The sequence below is a fragment of the Hylaeus anthracinus genome, unplaced genomic scaffold (assembly GCF_026225885.1).
Source record: "Hylaeus anthracinus isolate JK02 unplaced genomic scaffold, UHH_iyHylAnth1.0_haploid 11981, whole genome shotgun sequence".
In the NCBI taxonomy this organism is placed as follows: domain Eukaryota; kingdom Metazoa; phylum Arthropoda; class Insecta; order Hymenoptera; family Colletidae; genus Hylaeus; species Hylaeus anthracinus.
The window spans coordinates 4,940,185-4,964,514 of NW_026534329.1; the positions used below are offsets into that span (position 1 = coordinate 4,940,185).

The 24,330-nt window shown below is 37.7% G+C and overlaps 2 protein-coding genes across 6 annotated transcripts in view; both read left to right on the forward strand.

Annotated features, from left to right (window-relative positions):
- LOC128885524 (protein fem-1 homolog CG6966) overlaps window positions 1–16,503 on the forward strand; it is a 43,480-nt gene extending 26,977 nt beyond the window's left edge. Inside the window, exons 1-8 of one of the 2 annotated variants that reach the window (XM_054139610.1) lie at window positions 9,364–9,574; window positions 9,896–10,055; window positions 11,262–11,462; window positions 12,296–12,547; window positions 12,691–12,847; window positions 13,383–13,809; window positions 14,433–14,639; window positions 14,734–16,503. In XM_054139610.1, the coding sequence (XP_053995585.1) occupies window positions 9,974–10,055; window positions 11,262–11,462; window positions 12,296–12,547; window positions 12,691–12,847; window positions 13,383–13,809; window positions 14,433–14,639; window positions 14,734–15,141 (1,734 nt within the window). In that variant the 5' untranslated portion in view covers window positions 9,364–9,574; window positions 9,896–9,973 and the 3' untranslated portion in view covers window positions 15,142–16,503. Of the gene's footprint in view, window positions 1–9,363; window positions 9,575–9,895; window positions 10,056–11,261; window positions 11,463–12,295; window positions 12,548–12,690; window positions 12,848–13,382; window positions 13,810–14,432; window positions 14,640–14,733 lie in introns of those variants that run through there. The other variant, XM_054139609.1, reaches the window with a different exon arrangement.
- Window positions 16,504–17,577: 1,074 nt separating this feature from the next.
- On the forward strand, window positions 17,578–24,230 carry LOC128885527 (heterogeneous nuclear ribonucleoprotein M). Of its 4 annotated transcripts, none has more exons than XM_054139615.1 (10): window positions 17,578–17,834; window positions 18,124–18,499; window positions 19,372–19,683; window positions 19,767–20,013; window positions 20,083–20,259; window positions 20,346–20,495; window positions 20,586–20,785; window positions 21,079–21,214; window positions 21,401–21,477; window positions 21,537–24,230. In XM_054139615.1, exons 1-9 carry the CDS (start codon window positions 17,818–17,820, stop codon window positions 21,454–21,456), a joined length of 1,671 nt encoding a protein of 556 aa, XP_053995590.1. In that variant the 5' UTR covers window positions 17,578–17,817; the 3' UTR covers window positions 21,457–21,477; window positions 21,537–24,230. The 4 variants fall into 4 exon arrangements, 3 of the variants coding, with proteins under 3 accessions (XP_053995590.1, XP_053995587.1, XP_053995588.1); XR_008459625.1 differs by having other exon boundaries at window positions 17,580–17,834; window positions 20,346–20,785; window positions 21,537–24,026; window positions 24,123–24,218; XM_054139612.1 differs by having other exon boundaries at window positions 17,580–17,834; window positions 20,346–20,785.
- The last annotated feature ends 100 nt before the right edge of the window (window positions 24,231–24,330 follow it).

The following is a 24,330-nucleotide window of genomic DNA, read 5'->3' on the forward strand; positions in this document are numbered from 1 at the left end:
ACCACGATTCACTGATTTATTTCTCTGAATCTATTTAAATGCTCGCCAAATGCAATTGGCCATTTACGTTACTCGTTTAAACAAAGAGGGAAAAAACACTTCCTCCTTTATTTTCTTTCTGTCTCGACAATGGTTCGCCTACTAATTTTTAGCGATACTTGTCACAGACGGTCGGCAACGTGTTTACCGAGCCGGCTGCGAAAGGAGTTGGCCGTCAACATTTTGTTGCTTTTGTTCGTCGAAAACGTCTGCTAAGAAAACACCGTTACGTGTCTTTTAAAAATTCGGCGCTCCTATTTCCGCGGACAATGCATTACGATGGCGGTATTTCGAAACGGTCTTGAGCCCATTGCGTAATTTCGACGAAACGCAGATCATTTGTACAAAATGGAATCACGTAACCGAGCAATAAACGATTTCTCGAAAATATTCGAGGCGCGTGTTTGGTCTATCGTGTGGCACGAAGAAGCAATGAAAGCGGGACATAAAACGGACAAGCTAATCCGTTAGCTATTACCATATTAGACTACCTTACGGATCGTAAGTTACGATTAGTATGCGTGGTGGAATATTAGGCAGTCCCAAAAGATTCTTTCGTTTTAATAGTAAATAATATTGTAGGGGATATTTATTACTCGTATTAGTGAGTTATTTATCAGGATTCTTCAGAAACTTAAATGGTAGATCGAAAAGGGAACATAGATTAAGCGTTTGGTTTATGGAATTTCATAAACTTTAACAACAACACTGTTAGCACTGAACTCTTAACACTTTAGTTGGAATTTGAATCACAGAATGAAATTGTATTTCATGTTGAGTGAACGTTTATCTGTGTCGGCGTGTACCACCGGTGGCTCGCACTTGTACGTATCATCAGGCGGCGTGTACCACTGGTGGCTCGTTCTCGCGTGTCTATCAGATGGCGTGTACCGTTACGCCGCCCCATAGCGAGAAATAAAAATAACATCGCCGTACGTGTTAATAAACGTCGCGTATAAATTACTGTACTATTGTCGTATTAAGGGTGAGATTAATTGAATAGCATTACTTATAATATAATTTCCATCGTGATAATACAATAGATATGCATCTATAAAATTTACATTGTCCCACTAATTGAAAGCGAGATTCATTTATATGATTCATGGATTTAAAATTGCTGTGTGATTTCAACGGGTGAGACATGATTAAGGCGAGTATCCGATTTCATTGAACATAATCATGATTATATCTGAACTCGTATATATACGTACGATAACGGTACCATGATCATTATGCTTGAGAATAAGTCTGGAGGATTCCCCAGATTCTTTAACGAATTTCCATTCTCGTCTGTCGAGAAAATAAGCTCGAAATATTTCGGGATTCCCCTGTTCGTAGGGAAGATTCTTCACAGTTTCGAGAATTTCAGAAAGCATTATATATTATAGTTTCCAAGATAGTCACGTGACAGTGGTTATTAAATTATATTCATCTCGCTCAGTGAAGATCAACTATCAATAACTTTCTAGATAATGTTTTAGTAATACGTATTCTTACATGACTTTCGATATCGAATGCTGTAATATTGAATTTAACAAAAATTTTAAATCAAATAGCTTTCAAAGAGCGTCTAAATAAAAATCTGGAAACAAAATTACATGGCAAGCACTGAATTATTCGACTTAAAACTAAAATAACTCCTCCAAAGATGAAGTCATCCGAATCAAAATTCGTTTACATACTCTGAAAGGTATCGGATTATTTTGTTTCAAAATTATATAAAAAAAATTCTGTTTTCAAATGCAATTGTACACCATTTGAATGCTCAGAGTACATACCACATATTTTCTAAACTTTATCCAGAAAAATTACGGGCAGTTTATCTTCGCATAAGTGGCCACATCTTAAATCTGCTCCCGAAATAGAACGTTTCATGCATGTTTCAACGCGCATTCGCATTCGGAGGTTGTGCGACCTCAGCGTTCGTTGCCTGCGGCAAAATAAACTCCCTCGATCCACCCCCTGCGTCCCTCCTGTTTTTCTTTAGATTTATTTTCCACCGTTTCCCGAGAAGTATTTCGTGGCACGGGGACGCATATTTATGTACGACGCGTTCCGCGATCAGGAAGACCGTAACGCGTTACTCGCTATTCCATATTCTGCGACAATCGTCGCGATCGCTGCTAATTGTCATGCTAATAGCTCCGAGCGATCGTTTCGAGGTCAATGAACTTGAAAAGCAGCGAGCTGACGACTAGTCACGTCCAAGGATGTCGTAGCGATGTCTCGAGAACGGATGGTCCACAACAGGAAATATAAAACTGTAGTTTCGGCGAGGATCGATGTTTTTTGCGATGGTATGGAGTTAACATAACTTATGGCGATAGACCATAATTATTTTATTTTTTAGTTGGCAGAACAGAACAAGTTGTATCGTATTTTACGGACTATAAGACGCATTTTTTTCTTCGAAAATTCGCCTCCAAAATTCAGGTGCGTTTTATAGTCGAAATTAATGTAAAAATGTCCAGTGTTTGATTTAAAATTCCCGTCAGTCTTAAAAATGACCGTATAGACTCAATCTAATAATAAAAATGTTACTTTTTTTTTTTTTAATTGCTTAAAAATCAAGGTCCGTGTTATGGTCCGTAGGGTCTTATCGTCTTCCTATCTCGTAAATACAATTTCTTTTCGTATAATCAAATTAATTACAAAAATGTCGGTAAATGTTATACACACGAAACAAGAAGCAAACGAACAGGAAATATCTCCAAACCGAACGCGAGAAAAGATACGCGTGTTAATATAAAGTAAATAAGCAATTGACCGAGGGAATATCCATTTCGTCGCGGGGATGAAAAGAATGCAGGAAAAGTCGGTATGTAAATCGGCGGGAAAATATCGCGAAGATATTTTTGGAGGAGCAGCGAAAGAAATTAACGAACCAGTTCCACGTGCGCGCAGTTTATCGTCGCGTATCACCGATGACACAACGATCCGCAAAGTCATTATCAATCGACCGGTTTCGATCGCGCAGCAACAAGAACGTAACGGTCGCGTAAGTGGCAGCCGTACCGCTTTCGTGTGATTTTATTCGCAAGTCGCGTCCCGTGTTACGTATGGAGGAATTTCTAGAACATCTTATTATTCCCGAGAGGGCAACGAGGATTACATTTCGCGCCGCTGCGAGACAGAGGCATCGTTTCATGCAAATGATTGTTTTCAAATCTCGCGAATATGCGAAAACGTTGCAATCAGTGCGTATAATGAAACGTTTGGAATTTTCCATCCACGAGTTTCAATTTTTGTTTACTGTACCTGTGAAAATATGAATTCGCATAAACACTCGTAGACTAGTTACAGTACCGTCTCGAAATCTTATTTCGGGACTTAGGTCAGGACTTTGTTCTCGAGCGAGATGAGAGGGAACCCGTAGATAAAACAGCGGGTTCGGTGCAGCGGCAAACTATAAACTGATTCGCTCGTGCACTGGTGTTGTTCACGAGATGAAGGATAGAACATAACATGCTCTCTCATTTTAGCACTAGTAAAATCGACTTGAAACAGAAAGGTGTTGCTCATTTCGAGACGATACTGTATTATTATTTAAAGAAATCCACCAGCCAAATATTCCGTTTACCATAATTGCTGTTGCGTTCATTCTGTTAGTTGCACCGACTACTTGGCTCAATTTTAATCTGAACTCGAATAAACTCCGAAACATTGTTTCAACGTGACGGTTGTGGGTGATAATAACAGTGGATAATAACAGTAGACGTCGATTACTTTCTAAATCGTCGTCGTGCTCCAACGCGCCGCGGCCGTACGATCGTAGGTATTATCGACATAATTCACAATTATTCTGTAATGCCTACGTAATTTCGCGCGCTCGAGAAGCGTCCAGACAAAGTGTAATGGACCAAGAAGCAATTATAACGACATCGTTCCCCGAGACACGAATTGTCCCGGGTGTCGTTGCAATCCTGCCACGTTTGAACGTTTTTTCATCGTCCATGTTGCACTTTCCTGTACGGAATTTCAGAACGATTTCAGCGAATTGCAAACGGATTGACCGAAATTTCGGAGTAAGCGTTGAGCCATGGATTGCAAGCGCGAAAGTGAATTGCACGTGACAGCCTCCGTGATTAGAATAAAAGAATATTGAAAGTAAAGTTTATATTATAATATTTGGAGAGTAAAATATATTTCTGTTTAGGTTCAATTTTAGTAGGTACGTAATTAGTGACGGTATCGAATGTGGATAATTTCTACTTTGATTACTAGACTGCGGATGTTTATGTGTTTATGACAAATGGAGATACAGGGAAATCTGTGAGAATGTGCACAAATGCAGAAGCATATAAAATATCAAAGATAGTACACGTATTATACTGTTTAGAAAATAAGGCATGCAAGCCTCGTTTCTTTTTCTTTATTTGTGAAAATATAAATTTACATGAACATGTAAAGTTTAACGGTAATTGCTTTCCTTAGAGGCCACACGCGATAAATAAAAGTTCTGCGAAGTAGATTTCTCGAGAGGCCTAATTTCACTGAAAATTGATCAGGATGGGATAATTTTCACTACTTCAGAAAAATTCAAATCGAATTTTATATTTAGTTTAGTTTTGATGTAACAGTCGTAATTACTTCAAAATTATTTTACCTGATAAAGTAGCTACGAGAATAATATAAAAACACCATGAATTTGTTCCAATCAACTTTAATTTCGATAAAACGTGTTAAATAGACGCTACACGGTATTTTTATATAACCCATACAGTAAAAGATATAAACTAAGTAAATTTAAAAAAATAATGACTGCCATTCCAAGTGACCTGAGTTCAAATTTTACGCTTACATGCGCATACTTTGTAATATCGCTTGCATTCCTTAAGAAACTCGGTCTTCAGGCCAAGTACCACAGGAATGACATCCTAGGAACGCAGCGTAATGCTCGTTATCGCGTAGTGGCAGCAATTTCCGTCAAACTGATCACTTGTCATAAACTTTACGTTGCATACAAAATTTCAATAACGAACAATTTTATAATAGAAGAATCATGTACCGTTTTCTAAGCGTTTTTATTTCCTAGCTGTACCAGATTGCTTGTAGCCTCTTTTTCTACGTGCACCGTCTGATTTACGTCCTAAATGGACGAGTCGTAAACTCCTTAAGGCGAGAAGTCATAAAATGTAGCCATAATGCAAACGTTTTGAACCGATACTGTGATTAACGATAAAGTAAAACCGAGGTCCCGTTTTCAGGTAGGAAACCCTGGCGCGTTTACCTCTGACTTTCAGTTAACGATGACTTGCTTTTACAATGACGAGGAATATCCGCGGTGAACGCATAAAACCATCAAGGAAAGAAGTAGGTCTCCTATTGAGTCAAAACGAGGGCGTTCGCGTGATAAGGAACTTCGTAGCCTTGTCAGTTCGTTTCCAGCGAGACACTTTGGTGACCAATGGGTTAGGTACTTCTAGTAAAGTGGTTGAAAATTTTAGAAGGTTTAAGGAGTGGCGTATCTAGATCTATTAGGGACCCAAGATAATTATTTGGGGTAGTACTATACGTTTCCTAAAATGTTTTGTGAGAGAGGAAACTCTTCCTGAAAATAAAGAGGTTTCCATAAGGGAATGTAAGAATCTTTTTAGGAAATACAAGTGGTATGGAATATATTTATATAATATTTAAATGTATAAAATAGAAACATACAATAATATAAAGAGATATTGGAAAGTAAAGTTCATATTATAATATTTGAAGAGTAAAGTACATTCCTGTTTAGGTTCAATGTTTGTAGGTACGTAATTAGGAACGGTACTGAGAGTGTATAATTTCTACTTTGATTATTAGACTGCGGATTTTTATGTATTTGTGGCAAATGGAGTGCACAAATGCAGAAACATATAATATGTTATACATATTTATATTTTATATTTACATTGTATATTTATATCTTACATATATAAGCATACAGGGTGTTTCGTTTAAAGCAGAATGATTAAATATCTCTGAATGAAGCTATCAACAGACGTTTTACAGAAGTTATTTGATGCAAATCTAACAACATCCGCGTTAACAAACGTTTCCCGACGAAAATAGCGGTGGTATTGTTGGCCGTTAACCGTCGATATTTTACGAGGGAAACGAGTCGACTTTGGACTTATTTCGTTCCCGTTACCTACATTTCTCGTCGCGTACAGATTCGACAAGTAAGCAGGCTTGGCCCGGTGAAAAGAAAATCGGTCAGCCGTGTAACGGAATGTGCTGTCCGTTTCGACCACGCGTGCCCCCCCATCGTCTTTTCGAAGCTCTAAATCAATGGTTATTAACCTTACCAGGCTCGTGGCCCAGTTGAAGGAGAAGAAAAAGATCCGACAGAGTTTCTTAACCCTTCTGGTAACAACTAAAAAGTTCACAATCGAACCCGACCGTTCTGGTCTGGTATATATATCCAGCCTGCTGCGATAACTTGTCTTCTGTAATTTCCAAAATTTCTTTATATTTCACTCCTGGGATGTATCAAGTACCGTTTCAACGCGTCGATCGCCATGACAACTAGAAATCAGTGCCAGGACTTAAAGATCATCAAGTGTCATTAAGGAATTAAAGGATTTCCGAAGGTGAAGTAATAATGAAAATAAATCTGGATAGACTTCGTGAATTTGGCAAGATTCAAAAACGAAATATCGCGACTCTCTATAATTCAATATAACTCAATCAGAGTACGAAACATACATTATGCTGAATATTAAAGCCTAGTACTGACTAAACCTCTAAAACTTTCATTCAATTAAAAAGATTCCGAACACTTTACGGCCACCTTGCGATGGATTAACGAATCCTGTGTAACAAAGGTACCGGCTACGCCTCTACCTTCGGTATAATTAAAAACATTCTGGACACGGCGTAGCCACCTCCACCTCGCGATGAGTTAAAACTGTTCTTCCAAAAGGAGAAGGATGACATAGAAGAACGGTTTCGAGGAAGCTGAGACTCTCGACCCGAGAAGAAGGCGTGGGATCGAGAAAAACGAGACCGACGAGGAAGCGAAGAGAGAAGAGGGGGACTCGAGGTGATAAAATACGGCGAAAAAATATCGAAGAAAAGTCCAATCTCTTGGGACCTCCTTCCTCCTCTCCATCCCCCTCCATCGTTGCAAGAGGGGCACAACGATGTTTCCGTCCATTCACCGTTCTTGGTCTTGGGCCCAATGTCACCCACCCGATTATTCGTTTAACGGGACCCGCACGCCCGACGGTGGTGGAGACGCCGATGATTTCTCCAGGAGCCCAATCATCGGTTAGGGGTTTCGAGTTTCGCTCAGTCGAAGACCGCGCCGTTGCCCGCGAGGTTTGCTCACGCATTTTCGAATCGTTCGTCCGGTTTTGTCGTGCTTTTTTCTGTTTTTTTCTTTTTTTTTTTTTTTCTTCTTCAACGCGTCTGGTCGACGCCAGAGATGGGCAAACATTTTGTTGGAATAGCGCACGACGAACGCAAACATTGTATAATTTATTATTTGCAACCTTCGCGTCCTCGAAGCTGTTCATGTGCGGACTCGTAATTCGTTCGACGTGAACCGTTCTTGTTACGCAATTTAGAATTTTGGTCGAATACGCAACGAATGGAAAATTAAAAATTGGGGGATTGAAGAGTTACATTTGTTTGTTTACTGCTGGGGGATTAAATAATTAACCTCTTGAGGGATGTTGACTCTTATGTGCACGTTTGCTTTTTTGATAAAACAATATGCAAAGTTTTTAATTAAGAAACATACGATACTGAAGCGAATCAGCTCGAGCTTGATTTATTCGAGTACTCAGTTGTAATCTTTATATGCTATATACTCTGTATTGTTGTTATAAAAAATCCAAAGCTTAGTATTCATCCCTCAAGAGATGAAAAATAAATAATAATATAGTTCATCATAAAAAGCACATGAATTCGCGAAATCACACCGATTTTAATCATTATTTGCTTCGTCCAGGTCGTGATACGCATCTGTACTTCGTGTTTATTTCCTAGAAAAACAATAAATATTTATCTACATAATTATTCGTGGCCATCTCTGATCGTCGATCTCACGCGATGTTGAATTGACTTAGAACCGTGACACTGCCCACGCATCAGTATTGTTCTTGCACCACGAAGAACGGGAACGTGACGCGAGGATTTCCTTTTAACCGTACGGTCGTAACTCCACTGTGAACTTATCCGAGGAAAGTGTCGTAAGAATCTTGTCTCCGCGAACGTGTACCTGGTTAGAAACGCGCAACCAACCACGTGGATTTGCAGTGGACGGTGTTTGTTGTCCGTGTAAACTGCGAGGAATTTTTTCTTCGGCGACAATACTCGTTTGATCAACCGTTTACACTTGTCTGTGCGTCAAGCCATGAAACACGTATGCGAAGTTGAAATTGTAGGTGGTCACGCCGATTGACGATCGTCGATCATTCTAGAATGAATTATATATTTTTTATTTTTTTTTTAAATGTTAGAGAACGAAGAAAGCAACGTGCAGCAATTTAATCACTTAAGATTTTTAAATCAGTGGTTGCTTGGTACAATAACATTTTATTAAAGACGCTATGTTACATGTATTATTTATATTTATGATCCTCTGTAATTCACGAAAGTGTCCAATTATTATATCGAAAAAGAACTATGTATCGTGAGGAATATTACAACATTCATAATAATTGAAGAATTTCGTCTATAAACATATACAATTGTAGCTTGAAAATTGTCTTTGCGCATTTTCTGTTGAAAAGAACTGCCTGAACAATGTTGTAACGTTCCTTAAAATCTACCATTCATTTTATTATAGTAAAATTGGATAGTTTGTTAAATTAAAGCCGGCCATAAATATAAATGGTTAACATATTATAGGAAATTTGAATGTGTAATAAATTACGAAACGCGCACAGTTCGCGATAATGTAAAAAAATATCGAAAGCAAAGTTTATTACGTTTAAAAGTTTGAAAACGGTCGTTTGGCCATTCGCGATAGGTTCAGCGTTAAAAAGAGTGTAGTTACAATAGGTCCACTCGAGAGTTGCATTTGGAGAAAAGTAGTCGTTGAACGAGACGAGGAACAAGAAAGCAGAAAAACCAACGTGACTTGGGAATTAACATGGATATCAGGATTTAACGAAAATACGTTACGCGAGTTGGAAATTAACCTGGATCAGCATTTCGCGAAAAAACGATACGCGAACCAGTCAGTCGTCGGGGGAACGGCAAGGGGGGGGAGAACGGATACGAACAAAAGGCGTCCAAGTACGTAAGAGAAGAACAGCAGTTTTGGGAAGAGGCGAGTCTCGTCAACTGCTGTGCGACTACATAAGAGAGACCCCCGACGTGTACTTTACATACTTATTATTCGCCGAAAGAAGGATCCGTTGGTGACGGGAGTGTCTTTCGCGGTAATTCGTTTAAGCACAGTCTTGCGCGGACTACGCGACGCATCGAGGTAACGCTGTGTCCTGTTACCGTTTGTCCTCCAGACAGTTTCCTGTAAACTGCACCCTTGTTCACCTTAGGATACCTAACGAACCGGTTCAACACGGGTACTGCACTGTCGAGTGTAAGTGATATCGAGAGCACATTATTTCTTTCGCGAGTTGTAGACGATGCCAGGTGTATTGCACGAACAACTTCGTTATCGGTGCATTTAGAGAAATATGTCACAGAAAAAAGATGAATGGTTCATAGGACTATATTTTTTTTTATAAGAAGAATTGTTCCTTGTGCATTCGACAGTTATATTATTTTTTTAAATGCATATTTCTTGCGTAGATTAATTCCTTTTGTTATTCTATGTAAAAATCCCTGTCCTTCGTACTCTCGACTGATAGACCCTTAAAAGAATTCTGTCTTATGAATCGCGCGATTTTGTTTGTTGCAGGTGTTTTTGGACAGTCGAGGGAAGGATGAGGTAGAGCAGTTGGTCGGTGTCAAAACTCACGGTGCAACACCGTTGGTAATGGCCTGTCGAAACGGACACTACGACGTAGCTGAGTACCTCATCGAAAAATGTGGAGCGGACATCGAGCAACCTGGATCAGGTACAACACCCACCTTAGTCTATTAAAATGTTCCATTCGAGTCGTTCGATGCGTCGGCGTCAACGAAATTACGACAACGAGAACGAGAATGGCGAAATTCTGAATTTTCGCTAATGTTTTTTTTTCGAAATCGTAGTCCTTGAAGATGGAATTCGGATCAGCGATTTTCAAACCTCTTTGGAAGATGCCTCGCTAAAAAGAATTTTTATGAAGTCGTTCTTATCAATTTTCGTTCATCGAACATTTATTTTGTAAGGTGACTCGCTAATAAGAATTTTTATTGGAATTTATTCACGATGAAATTATTTTTATCGATTTTTGTTGATTGAATTTTTAATAACGTTTATCGAAGAACGTTATACGAAGAATTATTTAGAGAATGTTTCTTGGCAAATTAAATAAAAATGAATTGAAAAAATTATCAAACATACTTTAAAACATACTTAAAATATCCGCGAAATTACACTCAAAACGTTTAATATTTCACCTCTTAATGTTTTTCCCCCTTAAGTGAGACTAATCTTGCCACCCCTTAAAATCCCACTTAAGAACCAGGCTCGATTATGTTTGTAAATTAATTTTTAACGAAATTAATGAGAATATCCTGACATGCTAAATATTCAAATGATTTAAAGAAACTGGCGATACAGTCACTCAGCTCGTCGCTCTCGAGATTTAATAGGTTGCAGGTTTTAGATGTTTACATTCGGTAACCGAAACAAGACTGTTAGTTTTCATGCCACTCGAGTATGTTCTGCGTGGTTCCTTCAACTATCCTCCATCTGCTATCAGCTGCATGTCGGCGCACTTTAAACCAGTATTTCTCAACCTTATTTGGCTCGTGGCCACTTTCAAGTATTATTTACTAGTTTTAAATATTTCCGTATCTTTGTTATCTATCTGTACAATCTCTTAATCACGGTTCCCAAAAAATACGTTTTTGCTCACTGGGAGGGGGTTGGGGGACAACTCTCACCGAGATTCGCTGTATTAAGCAATTGTTTTGATATCGTATAAGTTTCGTTTATCGTTCAACTTCTTCACATCCTTGGCCACATATGCGGACGTTTACTTATTTTATAATTATAATTACTGTCAACGAATAAAAAGAAGAAAAATTTGATAATAACAAAAAAAGAAAATCTTCCCCGAAGAAGTTAAAAATTTGTCCCCACTTCTAATATTGTTGTTGATTTTCAACAATAGTGATGTTCGATGGCGAAACGATAGAAGGTGCAGCCCCCCTGTGGTGCGCAGCGGCCGCTGGCCACTTGGCATTGGTCAGGTTGCTGGTTAAAAAAGGTGCCAAGGTGAATTCGACCACTAAAACATACTCCACACCCCTGCGTGCAGCTTGCTTCGATGGCTATTTCGATATTGTCAGATTTTTGGTACATCACGGGGCTGGTATGTATTTTAACATCGAGCAAAGCCGAGAAATAAATTGAAACAAACTCGGAATGTGTCTTCTCAAACAATTTGTAATTTCAATTGCAATTACATTATATTTCCATAATTGGATTTACATGTTATCGGTGTAATTGTAGTCTGTCTCAGTCACACTTGCAATAGCAGCCACAAAATTACATTTCGTAAACTGTAATTCTAATCTTGATCAGTTACAAATTGCGTGTTATAATTGCACCCGTAGCTTAGTAATTAAGGATCACGAAACGTACGGTGAATCCTGTTTAAGAGGTCCGTGATAATTCTTATCACTTCTTAAAACTGCTCGTCGCGTACCAAACGATCCCATCGACGTGTAAGAGACATGGTCCAGAATCTATCCAGTGCTTCTTAGACAGGATTCTATTTGCAATTGCAGTCACAGTCAATGGAATATAATATAACGGAACTTAATATAATTGTCGAGCTTTTCAAGCGGAGAGGTGATTTTCCTCCTGATGTGTTCAAGATAAAAAACTGATAAACAAATTATTTTATTATTACCATTGTGGAAAGTGTCGATGCTTGACTTTAAAAAGGGTGAATTGGAAATTTTGATCTGTTGCAAAATGTATATTTACTGAATAAATAGTAGTATTAATTATTCCTTACATTAATAATGCGATTACTCTGTCCTCTTGGTGATTGAAATTTATAAACGTAACAAAATAATGAAAAATACTTTGGGATGCTTTGAAACATTTATTCTATCGATAACGTGGACAATTGCAATTGTAGTCGATCGATGCCCAACTCCGGGACCAATCAACGACGAGCACCCTCTCTGTTCGCAGACATTGAAATGGCAAATCGTCACGGTCACACGAGTCTAATGATCGCCAGTTTCAAAGGTCACGTTAGAATCGCCAAGTTCCTACTCGCGCTGAAGGCAGACGTTAACCGAAAATCCACGAAAGGTAACACGGCACTGCACGATTGCGCCGAAAGTGGATCCTTGGAGATCGTGAAGGTACTCATCCAGCATGGTGCACGGATGGACGTGGACTCGTATGGGATGACGCCACTCCTTGCGGCAGCAGTAACAGGTTAAAGCAGAATGTTCCACGCACAACCCTGAAGGTTCCCTTAAGACGATTACAATTAATGCTTATCCAAGTGTTTCGTTATCTGGACAAAGGAAACGCACTCGCTCAAAGAGAGATCGTCATGGAATGTATTTTTCTTGCAGGCCATAAACTCATCGTTGAATACTTTATTAGTATGACGAACTTGGTAAGCCGGAAGGAGCGCATAGACGCACTGGAGCTTTTGGGCGCCACATACGTGGATAAAAAGAGAGACATGATCACTGCGCTTGAACTTTGGAAACGAGCGATGGATGAAAGGTGCGTTTCGATATGGTCCGTTGAACGTCGATTAATCGAAATACTGATCGGAATTCTTATTTGTAAAAATACTTGAAATATTGGGTTGCCTGGAAAGTCCGTGCCGATTTTTGATAGGTGGTACGCGTCTGTTTACATTGGAATGGTTGAAAACAATTAACATGGGCGCATCCCTTATAAGGTGGAAAGGTTGTGGAACAAAATGGAACCTGTGTAATTCAATAAATATTAGGTTGTCCTAAAGGTTTCTTTCGTGAGTTGCATTCAATTATTTTCTGTGGCAGTGTTTATATAAATAGACAATCTAATTTCTTAGACATTGATGCTGTAACAGTATTTAAGCGAAATGAATTGTACACAATTTTGTAATGTTACATAAAACATAAAACATTGTGTATGTATTAATTATTAATAAAAGGAAAGAAACTTTCTGGACAACCTAATATTTATAGTCTCGTAGACGTTCCGCGGTATGTTTTAATTTCTCCCCATTTCTGACGCGCTATTTGCGAATAATCGATGGCCCGATTTTCAGATACCGAGATGATTGTCCTGTAATATTGAAATCGCCGGCACCGGCGATAGCTGCTTACAATTTTGTACGCGAGATTACCGACCCCGACGCATTGGATGAATTGTTAACCGACCCGGACGAAATGCGAATGCACGCGCTCATAATCAGGGAACGAATATTGGGGCCGGCCCATCCTGACACCAGTTACTACATTCGCTACAGAGGAGCTGTTTACGCGGACGGCGGAGAATTCGATCGTTGCATCGAACTCTGGAATTACGCTTTGGACATACAACAGAGAATGCTGGAGCCGCTCGATCCGATGACTCAGAGTTCCCTCACTAGTTTTACCGAGCTTTTCAATTTTATGACGAGCAGACAGACGACCACGGGGCGCAGGGTACCGCCGATTATGAGGGAGGAGCTTCTTCGAGTGTTCGAGAAAGCTGTAAGTCCGATCTAGGATTAATCTTATTTCAATGTTAGGATGTTAAATGTCTAGATATCTAGATATCTAGATATAGATATAGATTTAGACATCTGGTAGATGTTTAAATGTTAATCTAGGATAAATGTCTTATTTAAACTTCAAATTTAAATTATAACAATTTCAAATCACGAATGGAAGATAAACTATTTATAACCTTACGAGCAATTTAACGCCTCTGTGTACTCAGATTTTCTTTCAAATCTGTAATAATAAAATGAAGTTTCTTATAATAAATTCATAAAGTAAATTAAATAGGTATCGTTACTAAGTAAATACCATAGGATGGGTTATATTATGCAAATGGAAAAAACGAAATAAAAATAGGGCATTGGAGAATATCCTATAAACTACAAAAATGTTTATTATCTCTTAGTCTCTAACGACGTTTATACCCTGTAAGCTTCTGTTGCAAGTCAGTTTTATTCATAAATGTCCATCCTTGCATGAGTTAGACGCACTTCTCGCTTCTTTTAAATTCGGTGCATTTAGCAGGGGCGTCAGTTGCGCAACTCTGATTCTCCCGGATCCTCTGCTGAATGCACCCATTGATAAAAGCGTATAAAGTGGGTTTGTCGTTTCAGGTGATGGAAGTAAAATCGGGAAAACAAATGTTGGACAAGGTGCCAACCAGCGAGCGTGATCTGACGTATATGAACAGAGTTCTCGTCATCACCTTACATCTGGCATCTTTGTTGATAAACGAGGCTCCCAAAGAGGGTACTGAAAAAAATATCACACTGCACAAAGCGATTTACGAATTAGTTCAAATAAATGCCAAAGGCCAAAATGTAAGTCTCTGTTACTACTAACGCGAGCAAGCGCAACCAGAAGGAATATTAGTTTCCAAGGCATATTAATTTCCTCTTTACGTTTTACTTTTAGGGTCGCGATGCATTGCAATTGATTCATAGCGGCGAGGGGGGTTCTTTATTGGGCCGATACTCGACCTCTAAGATTTCTCTCCCACATTTGACGACAGCTCTTATAAAAGCTGGCGCCGATGTCACGGCGAGAGACAATGACGGAAATACAGCGCTACATCTTGCTGCCTTGTCGAACCTCTGGCGGCTGGATCTCGCCAACACCCTCCTCGAAGCCGGTGCTCATATCGATGCCGTTAATAACGAAGGTAAAACCTTCGAAATGTTGTTATCCAATAAACGCCTTTACGATTTGGTAAATCCCGTAAAGTATACTACGCTCGCCTGCTTGGCAGCCAGAGTAGTCAGAAGAACGCATAGAATAGAACATCTTCCAAAACATCTTCAAGCCTTTGTTCAAATGCATTAATGATATTGATGGTTGGTTACGGAGATGACACGCTGTCGTTTAAGATGCCACGAAAGAATTGAATTTGTTAACTAAAAAAAATGAAATTGTTGACGATAAAGTTCTGAATTCTGTTGGAGAAGTAAACCGATAACTAGAACATGTTTCTGTGAATGGGAAAGTATGAAACCTACCCTGAGAGAATTGCCATTATTATTCATGTGATAATACGATAAAAACAGTGCACTTAACATAGATTACGCTCCTGGAGATGTCTCGTTAGATATGAGTTTCAGTACCTCAAAATTATTGACTAATTGTATGAGACTACTAGTTTATTCTTTCAGTTGAGAAATTACTATCGTGATTCTATGTAGGAAATGTCTCTGATATTAATATCGAACATTATAAGGACACTCGATCTGTGAAATAAGGAACCTATGGGAATACTTACTGGCATCGATTACAATGGCTTAGAAATATTGATCAATGTGATTTTATTATTGTATACTTGGCATATAGCCATTCCCTTATACATAAACCCCATACAAGCCATAATACACACTTTGCGTTGATAATATTTAGTTATAACATGAATGTATGTTAAATTTGAGAAGTTATGTAATCCTGGAGAATATTATTTTATTTTCAACGCTGTATAAAGAAATAAAACCAGGAATAAGATTGTGTAATACACTTTTTTGCTACAGCGTGAATAAGTAATTCGAATAGAAATAAGCAAATGCTTTTGTCCGAGAAAGCAAATAAAAGTAGAATAATTCAACATTTTTTTTTTTAATATCGCAAAGTTTCGAATTGTCATATAACATACGTGTTTTATTTTTAATAGATATCCGTTAAAATGTCATTCAATTTAATTTACTTGAAATTGTTTATTATCGGGTACATCAAAGTTACGTGCATATTGATTCATAATATATATCTTGCGAACAGTTCAGTTACATCGATCCTTAAGCTTAATTTTATTTAAAATGTGATAACTATACATATAGATTATACGTATTATACAGAATAATTATTATATATAGACATAAGAATGATGATACGCGAGGTGTTCAAAGTAAGGTGCTTTTTTTGAGAACAGTCGAATACTTGCACTTGAAGCTAAAATAGCATGACTGTGACAATGTCCTAAACAAAGCGGGTAGAGTTTATAATTTCATTGATAATTATTGACGCAACTTAGTAGTTTCATACTCTTTGAACACGTTTTTATTGCAGCGAGTGCATTCTACACACTTCTATAATTTTACACAAATACTATGATTCTCTGCAAAAAAAGTATCTTACGTTCAAAGTCACCCAATTTAATTGTTTTATAATGTAAAGACTGTGGAAATACAAGTGTGATTAATAATATAAGGGAACGTTTATTTATTTTTGTTTGATAATATCATTTTTATTAGATCACTCCATACTGCACATAATTTAATTACTTCGCGATTGAGCAAACTATTTTTCTAAAATAAAACGATATAGCCGCAAACATTTATTGTGCCAACTTATATTTAAATGCGATAATACATTATTGAAACTTTGACTGCCTTGGGAAATACATTGTAAACGTCGTGCAAAGGCCTCGTTCGAGGGAGGGAGGTGTTTTGATTTGCCGCGATAAATGTGACCGCCGAACCTTACACCCTACACACAGTTCTCAGTACGCTTTGTTACCTCGAGAAGTTTACACGTGCGATGAAGCCTTCTATAATAAAATGTGTTAAAGTAAACATCTCGATGGTGGTATTGTCATCGTAAGTATTCTAATTATTCTGCAAGCCTGTTAATTGTGTATATAATTCGATATAGAATAAAAGAGAAAATTATAATAGAATATTAAAATAATATAATAGAAAATAATTTGATATTCGATTAGATAAAAACATTTATTTTGAAAATATATATAATCTATTGTGACAATAAAATACATTGTCCTGAATCTCCGATATCCCAATGATTGAGAATAGTATATCATTCATTTTGTTCCGCGTTGCAAAAAGGAATCCAGATTACACCGAAGTATGAATAAGACCTGAATGAGACCTAATTAATAACTATTACGAAGCTTAAATAATGCAATTAAGTGTTTCAACCGTGCGTCAATTATAAACTTGTCGAGGAGACGCGTTTTGGACAGTTTTTCATTCTAATTCAAGTTGGCGGCAATAATTAATGAATGGGTATGTATACACATCAATACACGTGTACCTAAGTATAGTGAAAATCAGAATTCCACTACGTAAGTTTTGATCGGTCATTTTTCTATTCTCATGAAGCTTTTCACATCTTTCAAAGTCACTAGACCCCCTTCGAAAATGCTGCATTATATTCGATACTCCAACAACTTCAGAACGTAAACCATTCCGGACTGAAAAAGAATACGTATGGATGCTTATATCACAGTTACGTAGCAACGCGGTAACAATCTTGTGAATATTAAAGCCCCGTACTAGAACGATATTCAAATCTTTATTTATATTTTTTCTTTCGTGTGAAACTTATTTTTGAATATAGCAGTTTCCGGTACGTTCCACCATTTCCGTGAACGGCCATTTTATAAGACGCTTCGTGATCGCGTATGTTTGCATGTACGGTGTCTTTTATTCTTTTTAACTGCAAACTGCGGAGTAAATTCTCCGACTAGTTTCAATCGTTTGTCCAGTGAAAGAAGCCTCAACGATGATCAAGCCCGAGGAGTAAGTACAAAATTAGTATTGACAAACGTTTGTCGAGCGTTTCTTTATCGTTGTCGGCATGCGGAATCGCGTACAATTAACGTTCACCGACGCTAATCGTTTCATTATGTTGCTAGCATGAATTTTGAGAAGAATTTCTCGATCGTGTGGTACTTGTCGAAATTCGTATAGGTTATGAGACGAAAAATTAGTGCCGTGTTTCGTTAGCGTAATCCGTAGTAATCATTGTAAACATTTTCTCGTATACGCTGTCTTCGCGTGGTCTTATCAATGAACATGTTAACATTAGGAGTCAAGTACAAAATAACGACGAGAGGGACAGAAGTAGGGAACGTGATCGTAATCGGAGATCGGATAGGCAAACTCGCATAAACTCCACTAGCCGTGATCGGAGCAGAGAACGTAACGATCGTGGTGGCAGAAAAGCATCAGATCGCCGTATTTATGTATCAAACATTCCCTATGATTTTCGATGGCAAGATCTTAAAGATCTCTTCCGGACAGAGGTAGGAAAGGTAGCACACGTGGAACTTTTCACTGATGAAAATGACAAACCAAGAGGCTGTGGTATCGTTGAATTCGAAGATTCAGACTCTGTGAAAGTTGCTGTAGAGAAAATGCATCGATACGATATTAAAGGGAGGAAGCTTGTGGTAAAAGAGGTAGTTAGTATATTATTCTTTTAAAAAACTTGTTATAAATAAGACCCTTAGAGGATGGACTATTTAAGAGAAAGTGGATGTTCGCAGTTAGATTACATTTTGTATAGAATGCTTTATGAGTTAATATTTTGTACTTTATAGATGTTCCTATAATAGAAATGCTCATTAGAGCATTAAATGCTCCAATATTCTTTGAGAAAGTTTGTAAATGTAAAGTTCAGTCTAAATGACCTATTTGCATTCGCATGTCAAATAGTCTCATAACTACAGAAATTTAGTTTTATATATTGGGTTGATGCATAAGCTCGTGCTCTTTTATTTTAAATAAAATTTCATCCTAAAAAGAATACTTTCTTAGTCATGTGTTATGCATCATTCGCTAGCACATTCTCATTTTTAATATTGCTTTTGATGTTTGTTTGCTTTCATTGTTTTAATCTAATGATGACAAATTTTAGGTTCGAGATTATGCAGTCCTAGGATTAACAAAAATGAGCACTTCCGACATCCGCTCTTATTTATCAAGGCTTAAATGTTATCCAAGCTGCCAGAAGTATTGTACCCTATACAGAGAAGGCTCTATCATGGAGAGAACAACTTGAAAGCAGTTTATGGTTTGCTTAAATGCAAACAGAAACAGATGTTGGAAATGTTTGTTGTTGTTAAACTGGTACTCCATAATTTTAAACTTGAAACTTTTCATTATTAGAGCATTACATATTTAAAATCATCTCTTCTATGCTGCTGTGACAAATACAATTGTGAACATCTACTGAAGTAAGCGTTCATATAAGGAAATGTTTTGTCCTCCAAGGGTTAAATTAGTAATACATTCACTATTAAAGAATACATTTTATAACACTTATTTATTTTAGGATTTTGACATTGAACGTGATAAATATGGTCGTTTAGCGACGGCTCGTAATAATGATAGAATTCGTGATGATAGATTTAGAGATCCACCCAGACCACAGGGGGGTGGTAGACAAAATATGAATGCTCCTAGTGGAGGCGGCGGTGGTGGCGGCGGCGGAGGCGGTGGCGGTGGTGGTGGTGGTGGTGGCGGTGGCGGCGGCGGCGGCGGCGGCGGTGATAATAAGTTTGGAAATACCTATGGTCTGAGTACTCAGTTTTTAGAATCTTTGGGTATTAACGGACCGTTAGTTACTAGAGTCTTTGTGGCAAATGTAAGTGTACCTTAATATAAGAGATATGTTTATATTGTACCACGACATAAAAACGAGCTGACTATTGTACTTTGTATGTTTAGCTTGATTATAAAGTGGATGAGAAGAAGTTATTAGAAGTATTTAAATTAGCTGGTAAAGTACTGCACGTTGAGTTAGGAAAGGATAAAGACGGAAAATCTCGAGGATTTGGAGTTGTAGAATATGATCATCCGGTAGAATCAGTGCAGGCTATATCCATGCTTCACAATCAGCAACTTTTTGATAGACGTATGACCGTTCGACTAGACAGAGCAAACGAACCAGATATGCCGCCAAAATTACCAGAAGGTATGGATTATTACAAACCACGTTACTTATTACTCTGCAAAACAGATGTAAATAATAATTGTAAAATAGGTTTGAAGGGAATCGGAATGGGACTCGGCGCTGGTGGTAATAGATTAATGGATGTAGCTAGAAATATTCCTAATGTTCAAGCAAACAATCCACCTGTTGTAAATCCTATTTCTGCTCCTGTGTTGGCTGCTGGTGCCTTTGGTGCTGGCTTAAACAACGTTGTGCCTGCACAATTAGGTAAGTTTTGAAACTCGTCATAGATATAATGATTATAATAAATCGCATTCTGAAGAAATAATGGGTAAATATTTGTGTATTTACAGCATCCGCTTTGACAAACTCAAATGCAGCAGCTCTTCAAGCAAGCCTTGCTGGAGGTTTAAGTGCAAACTTGACCACCAGTTCTCTACTGAATTCATCTTTGACAAATGAATTGGCTTCTAATTTAAGTAATTTTGGCGGTGGAGTCGGAGGTTTGTCTAATTTACAGGCCTCTTTATCTGCTGGACAAGGCAACAACTCGTTCGCGCCGCGAGGCTTATCTAAAATGGACAATGATGTAGGCTTCGGGGGAAACAATGCTTTTGGTGGTTCTAACTTCGGTGGCGGCAGAGATTTCGACACTGGATTCAACAGAGGAGACAACGATCGCGGTCCCGGCGGTGGTGGTGGTTTTGGTGGAAATCAAGGTCAAGGAGGAGGCGGTAACAGGCAAAATACGAATGGTTCGCGACCTATGTCGGATACTGTTCTTATAGGAAACGTACGTTATATTTTTTTCTCTTACACATAAACTTTATTTGTATTTTAATGTTTCTGTAAAACTATTAGCCCTCTTCATGAGGTGGTAGTTAGATATATATACGTTTCATTCCCCTCTCGCTATAAAATTCGTTGAAGCAAACTACTCATTCAAAGGGTTAACTGATGTTAACTTATAAGTCAATGAATTCATCCTTCAAATAGAATTTTTTAAAACACTTAAATGAGTTATCCAGGAACTCCATTTAAAAACTATCGAAACTGTTTTTGTATAAATATGCATTATTCTTACAGCTACCACTAAACACAACGTGGCAAATGTTACGTGATAAATTTCAAGATGTTGGAGAGGTGAAGTTTGCTGAAATGAGGAGCTCCGACATGGGAATGGTTCGATTCGCATCTGAATGGGATGCTGAGCGTGCTGTGTGTATCCTTTTACAAATACATATTTTTAAATAAAATCTTTGAGATTATGTAATATGCAACATATCCAAACATATTTTAAAAAATGTATATGTTGAATATTACATGATACTAACGGTTTCTATGTTATGCCAAGACGCATTCTAAACGGAGTGTAATATCCGAAAGATTTTCCTTAAATAATGTGTAGCTATGATGAATCGATCGCGTATCGACGGCAGAACGATCGATGTTCGCCTTTACTAAAAGTTGGAGAACACATTCAAGGTAACACTAATAGAGAGCCTCTGCAGAGGTTCGTGCTTAACCATAACTTATTGATGCAGCGAGAGGAGACTGGGTGTTCGTATGTCGTCTGCAGGATTGTTCCACTCCTGATGACAATACTTGAAATTCATCCTTGTTGTGTGGCAGAACTTAGGACAGTGGGTGAGAAGTATCTGTCGTTGGAAGATCAACAATCGTGTTTTAATGCCTACTTCAACGTCGAAACACTCATTGGCTGCCGGTGATCACCCTTCCTTGCTACGACTGTTTCACTTAAAATTCTTTACCAGATTATCGTTCCTTTTTACAATGGAAGTCTACTCCCAAAATCAGTTTTTTCGAGTGATTCATACATAGTTTAATTGTTAGGTTTAGGTTCATAATGTTCAACGTAATTTGTAGGTTTTTTCAGTATGTAGGAGTATGCTATTTACGGTAATTATCAAACGTAGCTTGTAAGTTTATTTCTTAGTTTTCATGAGAGATCAATCAGTTTTCCCATATTCCGGTCGAACGTGACGTTCTGGACGTTCGTGGACTGGTTAATCGATCAGGGACGGATTAATCTTTCAAGCATAAATACTAACGCGATAATAGCTATTACGGGCTTTACAAGTTAAAGTTTATCCATGTATGATAGATACTTTCATGCACAATCCTACACAGATCGTGGACGTGTGTCGGTTATTCTGTGGTATCGGTCGCACTCTATTCTTGTATCTAATACATAACAAGATACATCATGGCTCAACAGGGGACTGTGTATTGTTTCCATTGTAGTTCTGCGGTCTGATCTTTTACTCGTCGCGCCACATCGTTCTAGTAACTTGGAGATTCAAGTAGTGTATAAAAATTTTAGTTGTCATTAGGATGGTCCCTTCTAGTTCACTCGCTTTGAGAATTCGGCGAACAAGCATTGGATGACTTTGTACTCAAAATTTGGCAGAATTGTCGTACGTATCGTAGTATGTTTACCAAAAAATATGAATCGTTTATCCAGAGGACAAACAATTTTTAATATATTTCGGTGTTGAATGAAATGAACATAAACAGAGGCTTTCCAGCTAATTTTATAAATATATCTTTTGGTAAACATATTTTTCTCTCGCCATATAGATCTCGAGGAACATTCTGCGAATTGTATAACACTCTTGTATAACCACAACATCATGACAGTGATTGAATAAAATCCAAATCCGTTTTGACTACAAAAAAAAAAACATACTGGTCGTTGTTTTATTTCTGTGTTGTTGTGATTCTTTATACTTTAAGCAGGTCAAGCTGTGGATATGCATTGGCAAGGAGATATCGTTTCTGCAACTCACGTGTGCAATATATTTACACAGAATGAGAATTCCAACTGCATTGCACTTTAAACAGAAATTTCTGCTTAAAGATTTTACAATGTCTCTTTAGATGTAGATATCCCTATTTACTTTTGAGATACTGAAGCTCCACGATCCTTATAATGAATATTTGTTTATATCGCAGGTGAGATACGTTTCAGGTGATTGTGGTTTGCTATTCCTCTATGCTGAATGTGTTTCAAGAAGGAATAATTTGCTTGAAATCCATTATCAAAAATTTGAACCTGTTGTACTGGTACATCGTTAAAACGATACTCGGATCATCAAGTTATACGTGGTACTCTTTTCTCGGAAGATTGTTAACACGGTTTTACTGCAGATTGAAATAGTGTCTTAAAAGGTTTTCGGGGGAAGTTGAGACTGGATGATAATGCTGCATTTCGTCTCTAACATTGTGGTTGATTCTTATTTATTATAGCATTGAGAGTGTATCTTCCACATTCACTGATAATGATGTCTGGTCTGAAAAATTGCGCAACTTTATTACGTTCTAAGTGAATTGTTGTGATATAAGAAATAAACCCTTTTTGTAGTAAGAGTAATTTCCATGGTAAGTGGTGGCAAATTTTTTATAGTCTGGTCTTTGCTGCAGTCGCCAACGAAACATTTATTGCCCGTTATCATGCATATGATATCTTTCTAATAATCATCGTCGATCTTCGCTGTGTGGTTGCCAAATTTGTTTCTTAACATTTGAAGGACGTTGTATCTTTTTTTCTTATAGCATTAGTGATGTTAGATAGGGTCTTATTTTATAACGCATGAGATCGTGTGCAATGGTTTGCTATACAATTTCCATCGTAAATGATCACACATTCGTGTTTTTATTACTCCTTGAGAAATGTTAGTGGAGGGACTTATGTAACCATTTCGATGAATATTGGAAACTAGGGACAACAGAATTATCTCCTTGGTGTAATTCAAATTTTGTTCATGCTGTGGTGTCCAAACATTCATTGTAAATGGCAGAAAGTTTTAGAAGTTACGTGTGAAAATACAATTTTTAGGATGCAGGTGCAGATTAAATATATTTTTGATACATTATTAACCGTTGAATGTTGCTAACATCTAGCATCACGAAGGTGAGGTAAGTCTCAAAAGTACCGAAACAGATTTTTATGTATACATGTTATTCTTCCAGGGAAACTATCTTGCCTGACTGACCCACGAGGTTATCGAGTGGTAAGTTTCGTAAGTTTTGTAGGGTGAAATGCAGTGTTACGTTTTTGAATATAAATGATAAACATTTCGTTATATTAATCTCATTTCTATTTCCAGTCTTAACATTGCGAAACATTTAAATTCGGTGACTTTCAGACTACTTTTTGTAGAAAATCATAGTGTTAGTGAAAATCGAAAACAGTGTGTGAATATAGTTATCAAAATGGAAACAATATAAAAAAAAATCATCGTCGGAATTATATACTCAATCGTGTTACTTAGTGCCATTGGAAGTAGTCCCCTGTTCTTTTAAAAAAAAAAAAAA

Coding starts and splice junctions, on each gene's coding strand:
- LOC128885527 (XM_054139612.1), top strand. Junction 20,260..20,345: donor CGTTGTGCCTGCACAATTAG/GTAAGTTTTGAA, acceptor GTGTATTTACAG/CATCCGCTTTGACAAACTCA. Junction 21,215..21,400: donor GGATGCTGAGCGTGCTGTGT/GTATCCTTTTAC, acceptor AATAATGTGTAG/CTATGATGAATCGATCGCGT.